General features: G+C 39.7%; 1 protein-coding gene across 1 annotated transcript; it reads left to right on the top strand.

Moving 5' to 3' along the window:
* Positions 1–13,108: 13,108 nt before the first annotated feature.
* LOC125177282 (olfactory receptor 6T1) lies at positions 13,109–14,204 on the top strand. The gene is given in 2 exon segments (XM_047879452.1): positions 13,109–14,050; positions 14,052–14,204. Coding segments are annotated over 2 exon segments (1,095 nt in total).
* The last annotated feature ends 1,295 nt before the right edge of the window (positions 14,205–15,499 follow it).

The raw sequence follows: 15,499 nt of genomic DNA, 5'->3' as shown, positions 1-15,499 counted from the left end.
GTTCCCTAGGGCGTATCTGTGAGAACAGGACAGAGGGTGACATTAAAATGAGCACCCAGCCCTCTTCCCCCAATCCCTCCATAATGAGACAGAGTCCCAGAATGAGAATTAACTCACACCCACCCTCCTGTGTGCCTTTGCTGTCTCCATTGGATAAAGGCTGAGATTGTTTAAAGATGTCTATCAAAAACACCAGCAGGCAAGTGCTGTAGGGGTAAGACTGAGTACCCCTGTGAGGGATCAGGACTCCATCATCTCTGCTCTACTTCAGCTTTCACAGTCCCTCAGCTCCCCCTAATGCTCAATGGCTGTCTTAGCAGACAGGAGATCATGGCATTTCAGATCTTCAGCCTCATAGCTGAGGTTTGGAAAAATAAGGGGATACATAAAATTCATCACTCACCCTTCTGCATCGGGATTTCACTGTTGGGCTGTGCTAACCCTTCTCCCTTATTTTCAAGGGGGCACAAGTGGCTCTGATGAATTTTCCAGGCAAGTAGCCCAAAACGGAGATTCTTCTTTGTTACTGGGTTTGTTCTGAGCGAATTTTGTATGAAAGGAACCAGAGCACAGACTTCTGAGAAGCCGTGAGTTATAGATCATGATATCTAATGGTGGCTTTGCCCAGAGTATTTTTCTCCAGGCTAGCGGGTAGTAAATAGTATCTACTCATGCCCAGAGAGCCCCCTGCTAATATGACCTCAAGGGTTTTCATGAGTTAGGAAATCCTAGAGACCTGATTAAATATTGGAAGACATTTCTCCCAGTGTTTTCCCCAGAGATCAGGCTTTGTAGCAAAATTACCTACTCTGCATTTGTAGCCTAGTTCATTATAATAACACTGCATTATTGGAATTTACCCTCTTACATACATTTTGGTCTGTGGCCAAATAGGGCATATCCCCAAGCAGAAAAGCAGATGATCTTTCCTGCATCCACAGCACCTCTTGCTACATGAAATCCTATACATTATTTGTTGGTTTGTTGTGTCTTTTCACAATCGATACACACATACCTTCATATACTCACATCCATGTTAATTTAAGTTTCAAAGGGGGCAGGCTTTTGTCTGTTTTCTTCAGTACTCTTTCCGTAGCAACTTAAAGTATTACCAAGCATATATAGTAGGTACTGAATAAATATTTGTTTAATTAAATGAATGAATGAGAATCCCTTTTTTCCATCCTTCCTGGACATTAACTACAACAGAATTCTTGCCCCACAGGCAAAGGCTTACATGGTGTCAACCCATTTCTTTGCACACCCGAGTGCAGAACAGGAAAAACACTAGTATGGTAAGTGAAGGCCACTGCGGAACTCTTAGTGGTCACGTAGGAGCACTTCAGATCAAAAGTATTGAACTCAAAGAAAGAATATAATCTTCCTCCTCTCTGAATGTCACATAGAGGACTTCCACAGGCTCTCAGAGAGGTCCCGATGTCTCTCCCCAGGGACTACAGCATACACTCAGATCAAAAGACAGATTTGGATTAGTATACGAAGCTCTAAAATGCCAAAATCCAGGTCAGCTCATGATGGGAGGGCATTAGGATTTTTATTTCTTTTTTGGCACAGGATTGAAATCATCAAAATGCAGACTCGAGAAGATTAACACAGTGTGCACCAGCAAGATGGACTGGTATAAGGAAGACAAGAGGCAGGGTCAGCTTTGGGGGGCAATCACAATAACCAGTGATTGATTTTTAAGTGCCCTGAATTAATAGTGCTACTGTGAGTAATTCCAAGAAACAAACATACTCTTAGAGATGTTGCAAAGGAAGATCCATTTGGACTTCTTACAAAGAAAGTAGAAATAGACAAAAAAAAAAATTCCAAAAGATACTAGCCTAGGTGTTTGGATAAACTATGCTATTATCCTACAAACAAAAATAACTCAAAAATATTGGAGATATTTATAACAATCATACATTCAGTGTTGAACATGATGAGTGCCAGCTGCTAACAGGACCTCCAAGCATAAGTGCATGTTAGGAAAATGCCCAACTAAGGTCAAATAAATGTAAGAAGGAAAAGGAGGAAGGTTGGTACATGAGAAAAAGATTTGGGGATGGTTTCCCTGGAGGCTAAAGCCATGGGATCAGGTAAAACCCAGTGAGAGAAAATAAAGAGAAAAAGATTAGAAGGGCAAGAAGAAAATTTGAGAAATCCTCCAATTGTGGGTTTTATGCTTAGGATAATTTAAAACCAAACAGTGACTGAAATGAGTCCCAATTATCATTCTCAGACCCCTCAAAATTACTAGAGGACTAAATATTCCTCAGACCAAACTTGAACAGTGTCCCACTGGACAGATATGCCTTGGACTGCAGCAGTGATGAAGAAAAACTTCTTTTTTTTTTAAAGTTGTTTTTTAAAGTTTATTTTTTTTTTATCTTGAGAGAGAGAGAGTGCGCAAGCAGCGGAGGGGCAGAGAGAAGGGGAGAGAGAGAGAGAATGTCGAGCAGGCTCTGCGCTGCCAGGACTCGAACTCATGAACCATGAGATTATGACCTGAGCGGAAATCAAGAATCAGACGCTTAATTGACTGAGCCACCCAGGCACCTGGTAAAAATGCATTTTCTATGGAAAGTTACAAACTCTTTTTTAACTGATACAATAACCAGAAATACTCCCTCCAAACTCTATCAAATCACATTAATAAGAAAAATCTAGGGCTAAGGTTCTAAGCTAGAGCTGAAAGTATTTTTTCATGTTTAATACACACCATGTAAATATGGGCAAGTGTGGAGTGATTATAGGAGATTCTGGGCAAGTGTGGAGTGATTATAGAAGATTCTGGGCTTAGCCTTATGTCACAAAACTCTCATTTCCTCCCTTCCTTTCTCCCACCTGCATAATGGTCACCTTAGCCTAATTCAGTTATAACAATGCTAAATGGTCATCTTTTCCCTGAAATGTATCATAGCACCTCTTGCCCACGCCTGACTCCTTTTTAAGTAACTCAAGCCCGATATGTTCTAACCTGTCAAAGTCAGGGGTAATTAAACCTTTATGTGATGCTATATTTTCTAAGGATGCAGAAAATGAAACCATGTATCTTAACATTGAGCATGATGTTTTGATATATGTATACATTATAAAATGATAATCACAACTGGCTCGGAGCCTGGAGCCTGTTTCTGATTCTGTGTCTCCCTCTCTCTCTGCCCCTCCCCCGTTCATGCTCTGTCTCTCTCTGTCCCAAAAATAAATAAAAACGTGGGAAAAAAAAATTAAAAAAAAAAAAAGATAATCACAACCAAGCCATGTAACATATTCATTACCTCATGTAATTACGAATTTTTTGTAGTGAGAACACTTAAGGTCAACTCTCTTAGCAAATTTCAAGTATATAATACAGTATTGTTAACTATAGTTGCAAGGTTGTATATGATCTCCATAACTTATACATCTTGCAAACTGAAACTTTGTCCCCTTTGAAGAGAAGCGCCCCCTTTTGGCCACTCCCCAGCCCCTGACAACCATCATTCTTCTCTCTGCTTTCATGAGTTTGACATGTTTAGACTACATATATATGTGAAATCATGCAATATTTGTCTTTTCATAGCTGCCTTACTTCACGGAGCATAATGTCCTCCAGGTCCATCTATATTGGAAAAGCAGCCAGTCTGGAAAAACAGTATGGAGGTTTTTCAAAGAGTTAAAATTACAACTACCTTATGACCCAGCAATTGCACTACTAGGTATTTATCCAAAGGAGGCAAAAACGCTGATTCGAAGGGGCACATGCACCCCAATGTTTATAGCAGTGCTATCAACAATGGCCAAATTATGGAAAGAGCCCTAATGTTCATCAACTGATGAATGGATACAGAATTTCTTTCTTTTTTTTTAAGGCTGAATAAATCATAAGCAGTTTTTAAGTTAGCTCATCCTAAGATTAATTCTTCTCTAAAATCTAATCAGTAAAGAAATACACGAAGGCCTGTAGTCAAATAAGATAAATGAATCAGCTGAAGCAATGGGCAGGTGGACCATTATCTGTAGAAAGCAGAACTCTCTAGTAAATATTAGACTGGAAAAGTACACCTTCATCTTAAAGCCAAATGAAGCCTCTTGCCTATTCTCTCTTGTCTGATCCACTGTAAACAAAAGGAAATTGTGGACATTCCCTACAGACAGAAAAGGGATTCCATGTACCAATTACGTTGCAGGAGTAAGGGTGGTGAGATAGTGCCAAAAAGTGTCATTTTTCTGGTTATAAATGAACTGGTCCAAAGAGGAGGAGGGAGCGGTCTTCTTGCTTTTGAAGCACAATAGCTCCACCTACTGGTAAAGATATGGCTCAAAGAATTTTAGACCCTTCATATTAGCTATTTCTCTTCTCTTATGAAATCGGGTAAAAGGTAGAAAAAGCCCAAATTTCCAGTATGTGGAGAAGAAAGGAAGTCCTTTCCTCCATGGAAATGTGAGAGGAAAGAATAAATATTTCTGAAATGCTAGGAAACAGGATCTGACACAGACCAGGTACTCAATAAATGTCATTTGATGGCAAATAATGTCAATGATGGTGAGGGGCAAAGAATAGATGCTGCCATCAGATTATATTTGTGAAATAATCACACATATGAGGAAAACAGTGTAATAAAGTGGGAAGTGGGTAAGAGCCTAGCTCCTAAGGCAAATGACCATATTTTTTTTTTCAAATTTTTATTTAAATTCTAGTTAGTTATCATACTATGCAATATTGGTTTCAGGAGTAAAATTCAGTGGTTCATTCATCACTTACACACAACACCCAGTGCTCATCATAACAAGTGCCCTCCTTAATGCCCATCACCCATCTAGCCCATCCCCCCACCCACCTCCCTCCATCAACCCTCAGTTAGTTCTCTATTGTCAGGAGTCTCTTATGGTTTGTTTCCCTCTCTCTTTTTCCCCTCCCATATATTCATCTCTTTTGTTTCCTAAATTCCACATGAGTGAAATCATATGGTATTTGTCTTTTTTCTGACTGCTTTCTTTTGCTTAGCATAATACACTCTAGCTGCATCCGTATCATTGCAAATGGCAAGATTTCATTCTTTTTGATGGCTGAGTAATATTCCATTGTATATATATACGTGTGTGTGTGTGTGTGTGTGTGTGTGTGTGTGTATATACACCACATATTCTTTAAAATGGCTGTTTTTAAATTTTACATCATCTTCTTGTTAGCTGCCTGATCTTAGGCAAGCTGCTTTCTCTAAAACTCAATTTCCTAATCTTTAGAATAGGGACAAAATGGTTCCTGCTTCATAGCATTGTTGAAGATTAAATAAGATTCTGCTTGCAAAGTGCTTGGTATACAAAGAAAGCACTCATTGTCAAGTGTCATTATCACCATATTGAGCTGTTGTGAGATCTGAGTATTCTAATGAATGTAAAGAATGTAGCATATTAACTGAAACAGCCAAATAAATATGCACTGGTGTAATAAGAATGTTATTATTATTATATTAATAATACCAATGTTCCCAATATTATCGTTGTTACTAAATTACTATTCTATGCATCACCTTCATGTTTTCCTCAGAATATAAAAGCACAATTCAATAATTCCATCTCTAGATGACATGTTCTACCGTAATTCAAATTCAGTCTCTCTCAGTTTCTACTTGGAATCAAACTGAAGTTTTGTTAATAACTTCAGATAAAATACATATTACCCGAGTTTTTGGTTTTGAGGGAGAACCCTACCATCACACAGATGTCCCCACACTGAAAGATATTTTTTCATTCATTTTTGGAACTGCCTGCCTGAAATTTTACCAGTCTGGTACTCTTTTATGCTAAACTTTGAATTTTTTTTATGCTAGTGTCTTTGGGAATGTTATGGCAGAGTCAGTAATCCACCCCTTTCTTGTATATACCCAACTCGGATGACAAGTGAGGGTAAATTTTGATGGCGAGGGACAAAGAATAAGAAGTACTTGCCATAAGTATTTAAATAGCCAATAAATGATCTTGTTTAGGAAGAAGATGATCAGATTCCAGAAAAGGATCTAGAAGGCACCGAGGACAACCTTCACATACTTCAACACATATTCTCAACCTGGACAGTATCCCATATGATAATTTAATGTTATTATAGAGTACTTTCTGAGCTAACTCAGCCAGTAGAGAGTTCCATTTTCCCTAACATTTTCATTGATTATCCAAAGCAAACAGGCATAAAGAAAAAAGAAGAAAAGAGAAGGGGGGAAATGTCTTGGAAAAGATAACAATAATACCAATCTCCCCTCAGACTGACATTCCTTCTTTAGTCTAAGGTGAAATTTTCTCAGAATTGTCTCTGGCCATACCACCCTGAATGCACCCCATCTCATCGGATCTTGGAAGCTAAGTAGGGTCAGGCCTGCTTAGTACTTGGATAGGAGAATGAATGTAGATATCACAAGGTGCGTATTGAACAACCCATTTGGACTCATTTCTTGTTTCTTGGCCTGTTCCTATGAGAGAAAGCTTTGGGGTCAAGTATAGCACCAAAACATCCTCAGGGTAAGGTGATTATCTGGCACACTTTATAGAAGTCTCACTCTAATTGGAATTTATATCAGTTAGATTTCAGTGAAGGAAACAAACTATTCTAGGAATTTTAAGCAAAGAGGATTACAGGGAAATAAGTGTTTAGAAAATCACCAGCTGCACTTAGGAAATGGATTCTAGACTGGAACTCCAGGATTGACTCCTCGTCCTCTGCAAATCTGACCCACTGGAGAGGTGAGAATCAAAGTGGGCAGAACTCACCCTCAGTAGCTTTTCACTAGACCAATAATTCTAATCAGTGCAAAATTATCTTTTAACTATTGTGTATTTCAAACCATAATTTATTTAGCCTATGAGCCCCTAAGTATCATAAACTATCTTCTCATTTTCGAGAAGAGAGGGGGGAAAAGACATAATTAGCTACAAATAAAAATCGCCAATACACAGACTGACATGCTGTATTTCCTAATTCTAAGTTTGGACAACCATCAATGGAACTTTTAAAATTGTTCTTTTGATTTTATTATATCTCTGCTAAGCCAATAGCATTCACAATCCACTTCATGCTCCAGAGTGTGCAGAATTTTTTAGTAGAGTGGCATCTAACAAAGTTCAGGCTCCTAACAGTTCACAGTGTTGCCTTAAAGGACTGTAAGTTCAATATTTATTCAGGGGATGGGAGGTGGAGGAAACAGAGAAAAAAAAACAGACACTCCGAGCTTGTGGAATTCATGTATGTGAGAGGAGAATTTTTATTCTGCTTGACAATGAACAACATTTAAATAATTTTTCTTTTTTTTTTTTTTAAGTCTGTTTACTTATTTTGAGACAGAGAGAGTGTGCAGGGGGAGGGGCAGAAGAGAGGGCAAGAGAGAATCCCAAGCAGGATTCTCCCCGCCATGGGTGGGGCTCCATCCCACAAACCAGGAGCTCATGACCTGAGCCAAAATCAAGAGTCGGATGCTTAACTGATGCCACCCAGGCACCCCTTAAATGATGTTTCTAATCTTTATTGATTATCTTAGTGCAAACTATACACAACCCATTCTCTTAAAAACCCTATGAAACACATTTTGCCGATGTAAGTATATTCTCTGAAGCTCAGAGAATTTAAGTAATATATTCAAGTTCATGCAACTAGTTGTGTCATAACTAGTATGTAATTCAATATCCAGTATTTTTAAAATAGGATTTATTTTCTTATTAGTGTTATGAATGTATAGATTTAATTTTTATAATTTTATTACACTATCAAGATCCCCAAAGTCTCACTGAGTCACTACCAAGTTTAGAAGAATTTCCCAAAGGTTGGATATAGTAGCAAATTTTCTTCTACCCTCTACTCAAGAAATAGCTCTATTTTTTTTTTATTAAAAGAGTATGGCTGCCAGTCTATGACAAATCTCAAATACTGTACTTCCTATAACCTCAAAGGGCTAATTACATTGTTTATTTTCAATAAAGTTGGGCCAAAGTTGTTCCCTTTTGGGATTTCAAAGCAAGTTCAAAGCAAGTTAAAGTAAATTTTAATTGATTGGGTATAGGAAGAAATAATCATGCAAGTTATAAGAACTTTTCTTTCAACACTGCAGAGGGGTTTTTCTTGTTATCACTTGAAGCACACAGGTATTGATAACAAGAAGCCTTCTGTGTGCTTCATTGACCATAAACAGGAGTCATAAGTCCTCTGACTGCACATTCTTCAAATTGGCCAGGGGAAGAAGCCTCAGGAATGCAGTATTAGAACAGGTACAAGCCAATTTCTATCAGCTTCCAATCTCAGACAACTTTGTACGCTCAAAATTTATCCTTACTCCTGAATTAGAAAGGAACTTGGTGGAATTAAGTCTCATTAAGGCTTCTAGTTTTAGAGTACTAAAAATACAGTATATTTCATTGCGTATTGTAATACAATTTCTGTTTTTCTAAAGGAAGATAGGAATGAGAACTCTTCATTCCTACTTTTGGCCGTTGAGTTCTACACACATAGATCGATACTTGAGCCAATATCGTGCTCACTACAGGAAGCTCTGATTTTTATGTTCTGAATACCCAGATAATGAGACTAACAAATTTCTCTTTCATTAAGGGCTCAAGCACCGCATCTCCAGCTTTTGGAAAACTTTGTCCTTATTCTTCTCACTAACGTTTCATGTGAGAATCAAGTGCTCCATGTATAGAAGTAACTGGTAAGCTACTGTATTTGAAAGAGCCCAAAGTATGCTGCCCCAAATAATACAATTTCAGGGAAAATTTTTATTCTACAGTTACTGTGTTAATCATCCCAACTTCAAGCCTTTAAGAACTAAATTATTTTTATTAAGAAGTAAATAAGTCAAAATAGTCGCATCTCTTTTGAAATTAACACATTAATGATTATTCAACAATTCGAATGATTATTCGACAAACCTAAAAGCAAAAATCCACGTAATAGGTATACAAAGACACCGCTAGCAGAAATGGGAAGGATCCAAAGGTTAAAATTAAGTTCCATCTGTCTGTCTCAAGAGCCAATCCAGTTTCTGTTCCTATGAGCCTTTAAGCCCCATTAGGTTTGAATCATTCTTCATCCAACAAATAGTATGTGCTTGTCTTGGCTATCTTTAAAGAGGAATACACTTACATAATAATTGAGTATTTTATGCAGTAGTTTGATAATAAAAAACGAGTAATCTTTATCATCTCATTTTCCTATTGAAAAGCTCAAAAGTTTTGATACTTTGGGTTACTTAAAACCTGAAAGTCTCCTATCCCTTCTTGATCTGCAAATATTCATCCTTAATGGCTCAGTTAAATGCTATCAACCTTACGAAGTATTCCATGCTGCCCCCAAACAAACGTTGTACCTTTCTTTTCTCTGCCCCCACACGACTTTGATTTTACATTACCAGAGCCTTCAATGAATTCTAATGGAACTTATCACTTGCAATCAATATATCTAACCCTTACAACACGATGGCTCCTTAGCAATTTACGCAACTTTGTGTCTCCAGTATCGGGGAGAACTCCTGGCACGAAGTGTTCAAGATTGTATCTGATCTTGTATGTATGGGGAGTACTTAGCTGGCCCATTCCCTATTCACGGGCACACTGGGGCATGAGCCAGCCATCTGGAATGTTGTGAGAATTACAAGTGTGGATTTATTGCTTCTCTGGTCGTCTGGAAAGTTAGCTGTACTACCACATTACAGAGTTGGTGATGGTTTTAGTTTAGAAAACTAGGCTTCCCATTTGTGGACTCTTCTGTATCCAACCTTCCACTTAGCCTTCTCTTATACCTCAGTCCCTATTTCCTAATCACATTCAAACTGCCTGACTCTCACTGTCTTCTTTCTCTCTAAACCCAGTATTTCTCAAACTTTAAGGTAAATAAGATTAACCCAGAGAAATTGTCAAAAACCTGTATTCTTGGGCCCTAACCCCAGAGAATTATTGCATTTTTATAGGTAGAGCCTAGAAGTCAGCATTTTTAATAGACAGACTAAAGTCTTTTTAATAGACAAACTAAACTTCTGATGCAGGTTCTCCATGCTCTTAGGAAATATTCAATAAACCTAGATTCACCCTTGGTTAATAAGGCATAAAATTTGTTCAAGGGGTGCCTGGGTGGCTCAGTCAATTAGGCACCTGACTCTTGATTTTGGCTCAGGTCATGATCTCACGGTTGTGCGATCAAGTCCCACATTGGGCTCTGCACTGGGTGTGGAGCTTGCTTGAAATCCTCTCCTCCCTCTGCTCCTCTCCTGCTTGTGTGCTCTTTCTTCATAATAATAATAATAATAAATAAAAATTTAAAAATTACTCAAACTTCAAGATGCCAAGATCATACCTAAAGAGGAGAAAAGAGAAAATGGAGAAGGGAAGCATGAGGAGCACTGGGTGGAAGATAAGGAGCTTGGAGGACTAAACGGACACGTGGACATACATCATGGAAACTGGAAATTTACAAGACCAAATGGTCCCTGTGGGTGAAGACACTGAGAGAGAGGTCTCATAAGCATAGGTTTACGGTAAGTCCTGGCAGGAAGGTCCTATCTTTCAAAAAGGAGATGGGAGGGCTTTGATGATTCCAACCAGATTTAGGATAAGAAGCCAATGTGTAATGCCATGAGGGAGTACCTATTGGGAATGATAAAGTAGGTAGGTACCTGTGTGTGATTCTAGATCTATAAGCTCCAAGCAGAATGCTCCACTTTCTACATGAGAGAGATCCAGAATATCCTGTGATAGAACTTGAAAGACAAGGAGCACAAATTTCTGCAATGTACTCAGGTAAGGGAGGCCATCTTCTTTAGGACAGATTGGGGTCCAAACACCTACCTGTTATTGCTCTGTAAGGGGAGCTGAAATCCTCTGAGATAAGGCTCAGTCTAGCACGCATTCTGAGGAGTATTTTCATTTTTTCAAGATCAAAGCTTTAAACTACATTAACTAATTTCTATACGCAGAATTCTTATCATTAGCCCACAAAGGAAGCAGGGTAACAATTGGAAGCTGACATCAGATCAAATTCATAGTCACAAACTCTCTCTCACCTAAGATATGATGGCTGAGCAGTTACAAGTGAAGCCTCCAAAGTCAGACTTTCTAAAATTCCAATCCCTAACTCAGTAGATATGGGTCCTTAATTTCTAACTAATTCCCTTGCCTGTGGGGTGGAAGTAATGCTTAAGTAATACTTAAGTAATGCTTATCTTGCAGTTTCTGAGAGATTTAAAAATGAAATGAATGAAAAGTTCCTTTCCTGACACATAATAGCTACTGAGTAAATGCTAGCTGTTGTTATATTATGAGGCATTATTATATTGTGCTATTCCAAATCAATGCCCTTTTTCCCTCTGGCAGGTTCAAGTTTCAAGTCAAAATAGCCATACTTACTAGTGCCACAGTCTGACATCAGGGTTGGATAACCTTAAATGTTCATCTTAGCTCTACCTCTGAGGTTTTTTAAACCTGCTCTGTTCCAGTTTGCTCAGTTGTAAAGTGGACAGCAAGAGTAGCTATGTAATTGTGTGGGTTAAGTCATGGTGCAGAGCAAATGGGAAATGTGTGTATGTAGTGTATGTGTTTTATAATAGTAGATAAAAGATAATATTAAACATTTGACAGCTAGGCTTTATAAGCTATTTTTAATCATAATATTTACCTGATCCTTTGGAAAAAGCCACAGTAGGCACATTTTCCTTATCTGAAATAACTATGTCATCCTGAAATAGTGCTCTAGTCTCCTACACTGGGTTGTATTGAGGTATTTCATTGATTTAGGAGATATAATCTCTAGGCTAGCAGAATAAAGCTTTATTATTAGCTAGCTACTCAATCCCAGGACTATTCCTTATTGACACAACCAGAACTTGCCCTGAGTGCCCTTCTCTTTCAGCCTTGTAACCAAGATTCCCTGCCTTGGCTGATCATTTTTCTTAAGGCTGCTTCAGACAGAATACAGAAAATACTTATGCTCCCCATCTTTAATGCTGGAAGTTTAGACTAATGGATGATCTGGGATTAAACTGTGCCAAAACTCTCAATGCTTCATTCCTTGTCAATTAACTAAAGTAATTTGGCGGTAACTTGTATTCTTTTGTCTTAGAATGTTTTCAACATTTTCCTGAACTGACAGGCAGGAGCTGTGAAGTTCAGAGTATTTGATGCTGGATGTGAGAAAAGGAGCCTAGAACCAAGATTTCTCGTGAAACCCAACCCTTCAAAATCTATGGATAAATTTCACGTGGCACCCAAAGCTCCAAGGACAAGATGAGGTTGTCTCCAAAGTAAAGCAAAAGTTGAAGAGGCAAGTTGATACATACTATGTCCTTTGGTAAGTTTCCCTCTCCTTTCTCACCTTATGCCATGAACATGTTGGGAAAGCTGAGGAGAAGGGAAGATTGGTCAATGTTAACCCAGGAAGAGGGATTTCTTGTAACCTACAGAAGGAAGTCTTGGTAAACACACACACACACACACAAAATCAGAACTGGGGGTCTGCATGTTTTCATGCCCTGTGGCTCTCTGGCTGATTAAGGAAACTAAGATCTCTAAAGTCACTGAAAGCCCTGACTTTTATTGTTGTTTTATGCTAAGCCAGGAAACAGAAGGACCACAAACATTCAGAGTTCTTGATCCCAGTAAGATTTTTTCATAGTACATTTGTTCTCTGACCCCTTCCTTCTTCTGGATTCTTCTAAGTTCACACTACTCAAGTGGTACCCAGCCTAGGTGAAACAGGGAAAGCAGTATGTGCCTGAGAGCCACAGAAAGTTGGCAGGAAATTCTGCCTCTACTGCTCTCTATTTAATCATAGAAAATTTCCCTAAACTTCTTCAGTCTGCCTTCCCTTATCTATGAGAACAGTTATATCTATCTCTGAGAGCTGCCATGAGAGGAGATACTGCGTCCAAAATTTCCCAATACATACTTAGTGTTCAATATCATCTGTGTTATTATTAGTATGCTGCTTGCTATCATAATTTTGTGTAAGTCACCAGTAAACAGACAGATTAATATATTCTCAGAATGTAATCAAGCGCTAGGTGCCTATTATTTTATTGATTAATTGATGACTTGTGGCTATAGATCCAGTTATAAAGTTCTGTTTCGTTCCTCCTGCTGATGACCAGAGATGAGTCCTGAAAACTGGACTCACGTGACAGGGTTTGTCCTTCTGGGTTTCCCTAGAAGCCACATCCTGCAGTTCCTGCTGTTCCTGGCTTTGATGGCAGCCTACGCTGTAACGGCCACAGGCAACCTGCTCATCATTGGGCTCAGTTGGACGAATCGACACCTGCACACACAGATGTATTTCTTCCTGAGGCACCTGTCCTTCCTGGAGCTGTTGCTCGTGTCTGTTGTGGTTCCCAAGATGCTTGTTGTCATTCTTACGGGGGACCACTCCATCTCATTCGCCACCTGCATCATCCAGTCTTACTTCTACTTCCTCCTAGGCACCACCGACTTCTTCCTCTTAGCTGTCATGTCTCTAGATCGTTACTTGGCAATCTGCCGACCTCTCCACTATGAGACTCTAATGAATGGCCGTGTCTGTTCCCAACTGGTTCTGGCCTCCTGGTTAGCTGGATTCCTCTGGGTCCTGTGCCCCACCATCCTCATGGCCAACTTGCCTTTCTGTGGCCCCAATGGTATTGACCACTTTTTCTGTGACAGTTGGCCCTTGCTGAGGCTCTCTTGCGGAGACACCCGCTTACTGGAGCTGGTGGCTTTCGTGCTCTCCACGTCAGTGTTACTGGGCTCGCTGGCACTGACCTCGGTTTCCTACGCCTGCATTCTTGCCACTGTTTTCAGGGCCCCCACACCTGCGGAGCGAAAAAAAGCATTCTCCACTTGTGCCTCACACCTTACAGTGGTCATCATTGTCTATGGCAGCTCCATTTTTCTCTACATCCGTATGTCAGAGGCTCAGTCCACGCTGCTCCACAAAGGGGCCTCCGTCCTGAGCTGTATCATCACACCCCTCCTGAACCCATTCATCTTCAGTCTCCGCAACGATAAGGTGAAGCAGGCCCTAAGAGATGCCCTGATGTGGCACAGAACCATGGCTGCGAGAGACTATGAGGGTCACAAGTAAAAGGAAATATTGGATTAAGAGGTTAAAAATGTATGCAATTTGTAAAAATGTATTTGAAGTTCAAATCAGTCCCACAACACCCTGCACTTTTCTCAGACAATTAAAAACTAGCCTCCAGAATGACGCACCATGAAAGAGAGAGAGAGCCTTCGTTTTCCTCTCTCCTCTCTTCCTGATGCCCTCCCCTCCCCATAGAGAAGGCTGATCCAGTTGGCGACACTTCAGAATTCTGGTTAGGACACATTTCCCTTGGGGCAGGTAAGCGTGTGGACTTCCTTCAGGGAGGCCATTCCTCTTCTTCCGTATGTGTATGCTCAAGCATACTTACTACTGCTTCAGGGTCCTGTAATGCAAAGCCAATCAGAGAATGCTAAAAATACGGAGACTCAGATCTGGAGCTTAGAGCGGAGTAAGAAGAAGGGTTCTGATGACTTCCATCTAGACTATTACAAACAAGATTAACCAGAACCCAAACATTGGGAAATTCCATTTTGGCTGCGGTAATAACTGTTACTTTGATCTTCACTTGCCATTTCTGTTTAGGTGACTAGCAGCTCCTATAGGAATCTCCCAAAGGAAAAACACTGCGACCAGTGAAATATTTAGATATCCCAATTCCCAAGTCAACTTCTACCTGATAGACTCTAAACACAAAGCCAATCATACAATCACTTATTTAAGAAATATTATTAAATACCCAGTAGGATTAAGGCACTGAGCTAGGCAGGGTTGGGACTAGGGTGACGTCTAGGGCCAAGGGAGAGGTCTAGGGCACAAATTTTAAAGAGACACACACCCACGTGGTTGTGCACAATCCTGAGAGTATATGCTTCCTTGGTGCTGCATCAAGGCCCCTCCGTTGCTGCTCTTGAATCTGGGCTGTGTGGCACAAAAACAGACACATAGACCAATGGAATAGAATAGAAACCCCAGAACTAGACCCACAAACGTATGGCCAACTCATCTTTGACAAAGCAGGAAAGAACATCCAATGGAAAAAAGACAGCCTCTTTAACAAATGGTGCTGGGAGAACTGGACAGCAACATGCAGAAGGTTGAAACTAGACCACTTTCTCACACCATTCACAAAAATAAACTCAAAATGGATAAAGGACCTAAATGTGAGACAGGAAACCATCAAAACCTTAGAGGAGAAAGCAGGAAAAGACCTCTCTGACCTCAGCCGTAGCAATCTCTTACTCGACACATCCCCAAAGGCAAGGGAATTAAAAGCAAAAGTGAATTACTGGGACCTTATGAAGATAAAAAGCTTCTGCACAGCAAAGGAAACAACCAACAAAACTAAAAGGCAACCAATGGAATGGGAAAAGATATTCGCAAATGACATATCGGACAAAGGGCTAGTATCCAAAATCTATAAAGAGCTCACCAAACTCCACACCCAAAAAACAAATAACCCAGTGAAGA

The sequence above is a fragment of the Prionailurus viverrinus genome, chromosome D1 (genome assembly GCF_022837055.1).
Source record: "Prionailurus viverrinus isolate Anna chromosome D1, UM_Priviv_1.0, whole genome shotgun sequence".
NCBI lineage: Eukaryota > Metazoa > Chordata > Mammalia > Carnivora > Felidae > Prionailurus > Prionailurus viverrinus.
Note: the sequence above shows the minus strand (reverse complement) of the source record. Positions and strands in the feature narration are given on the sequence as shown.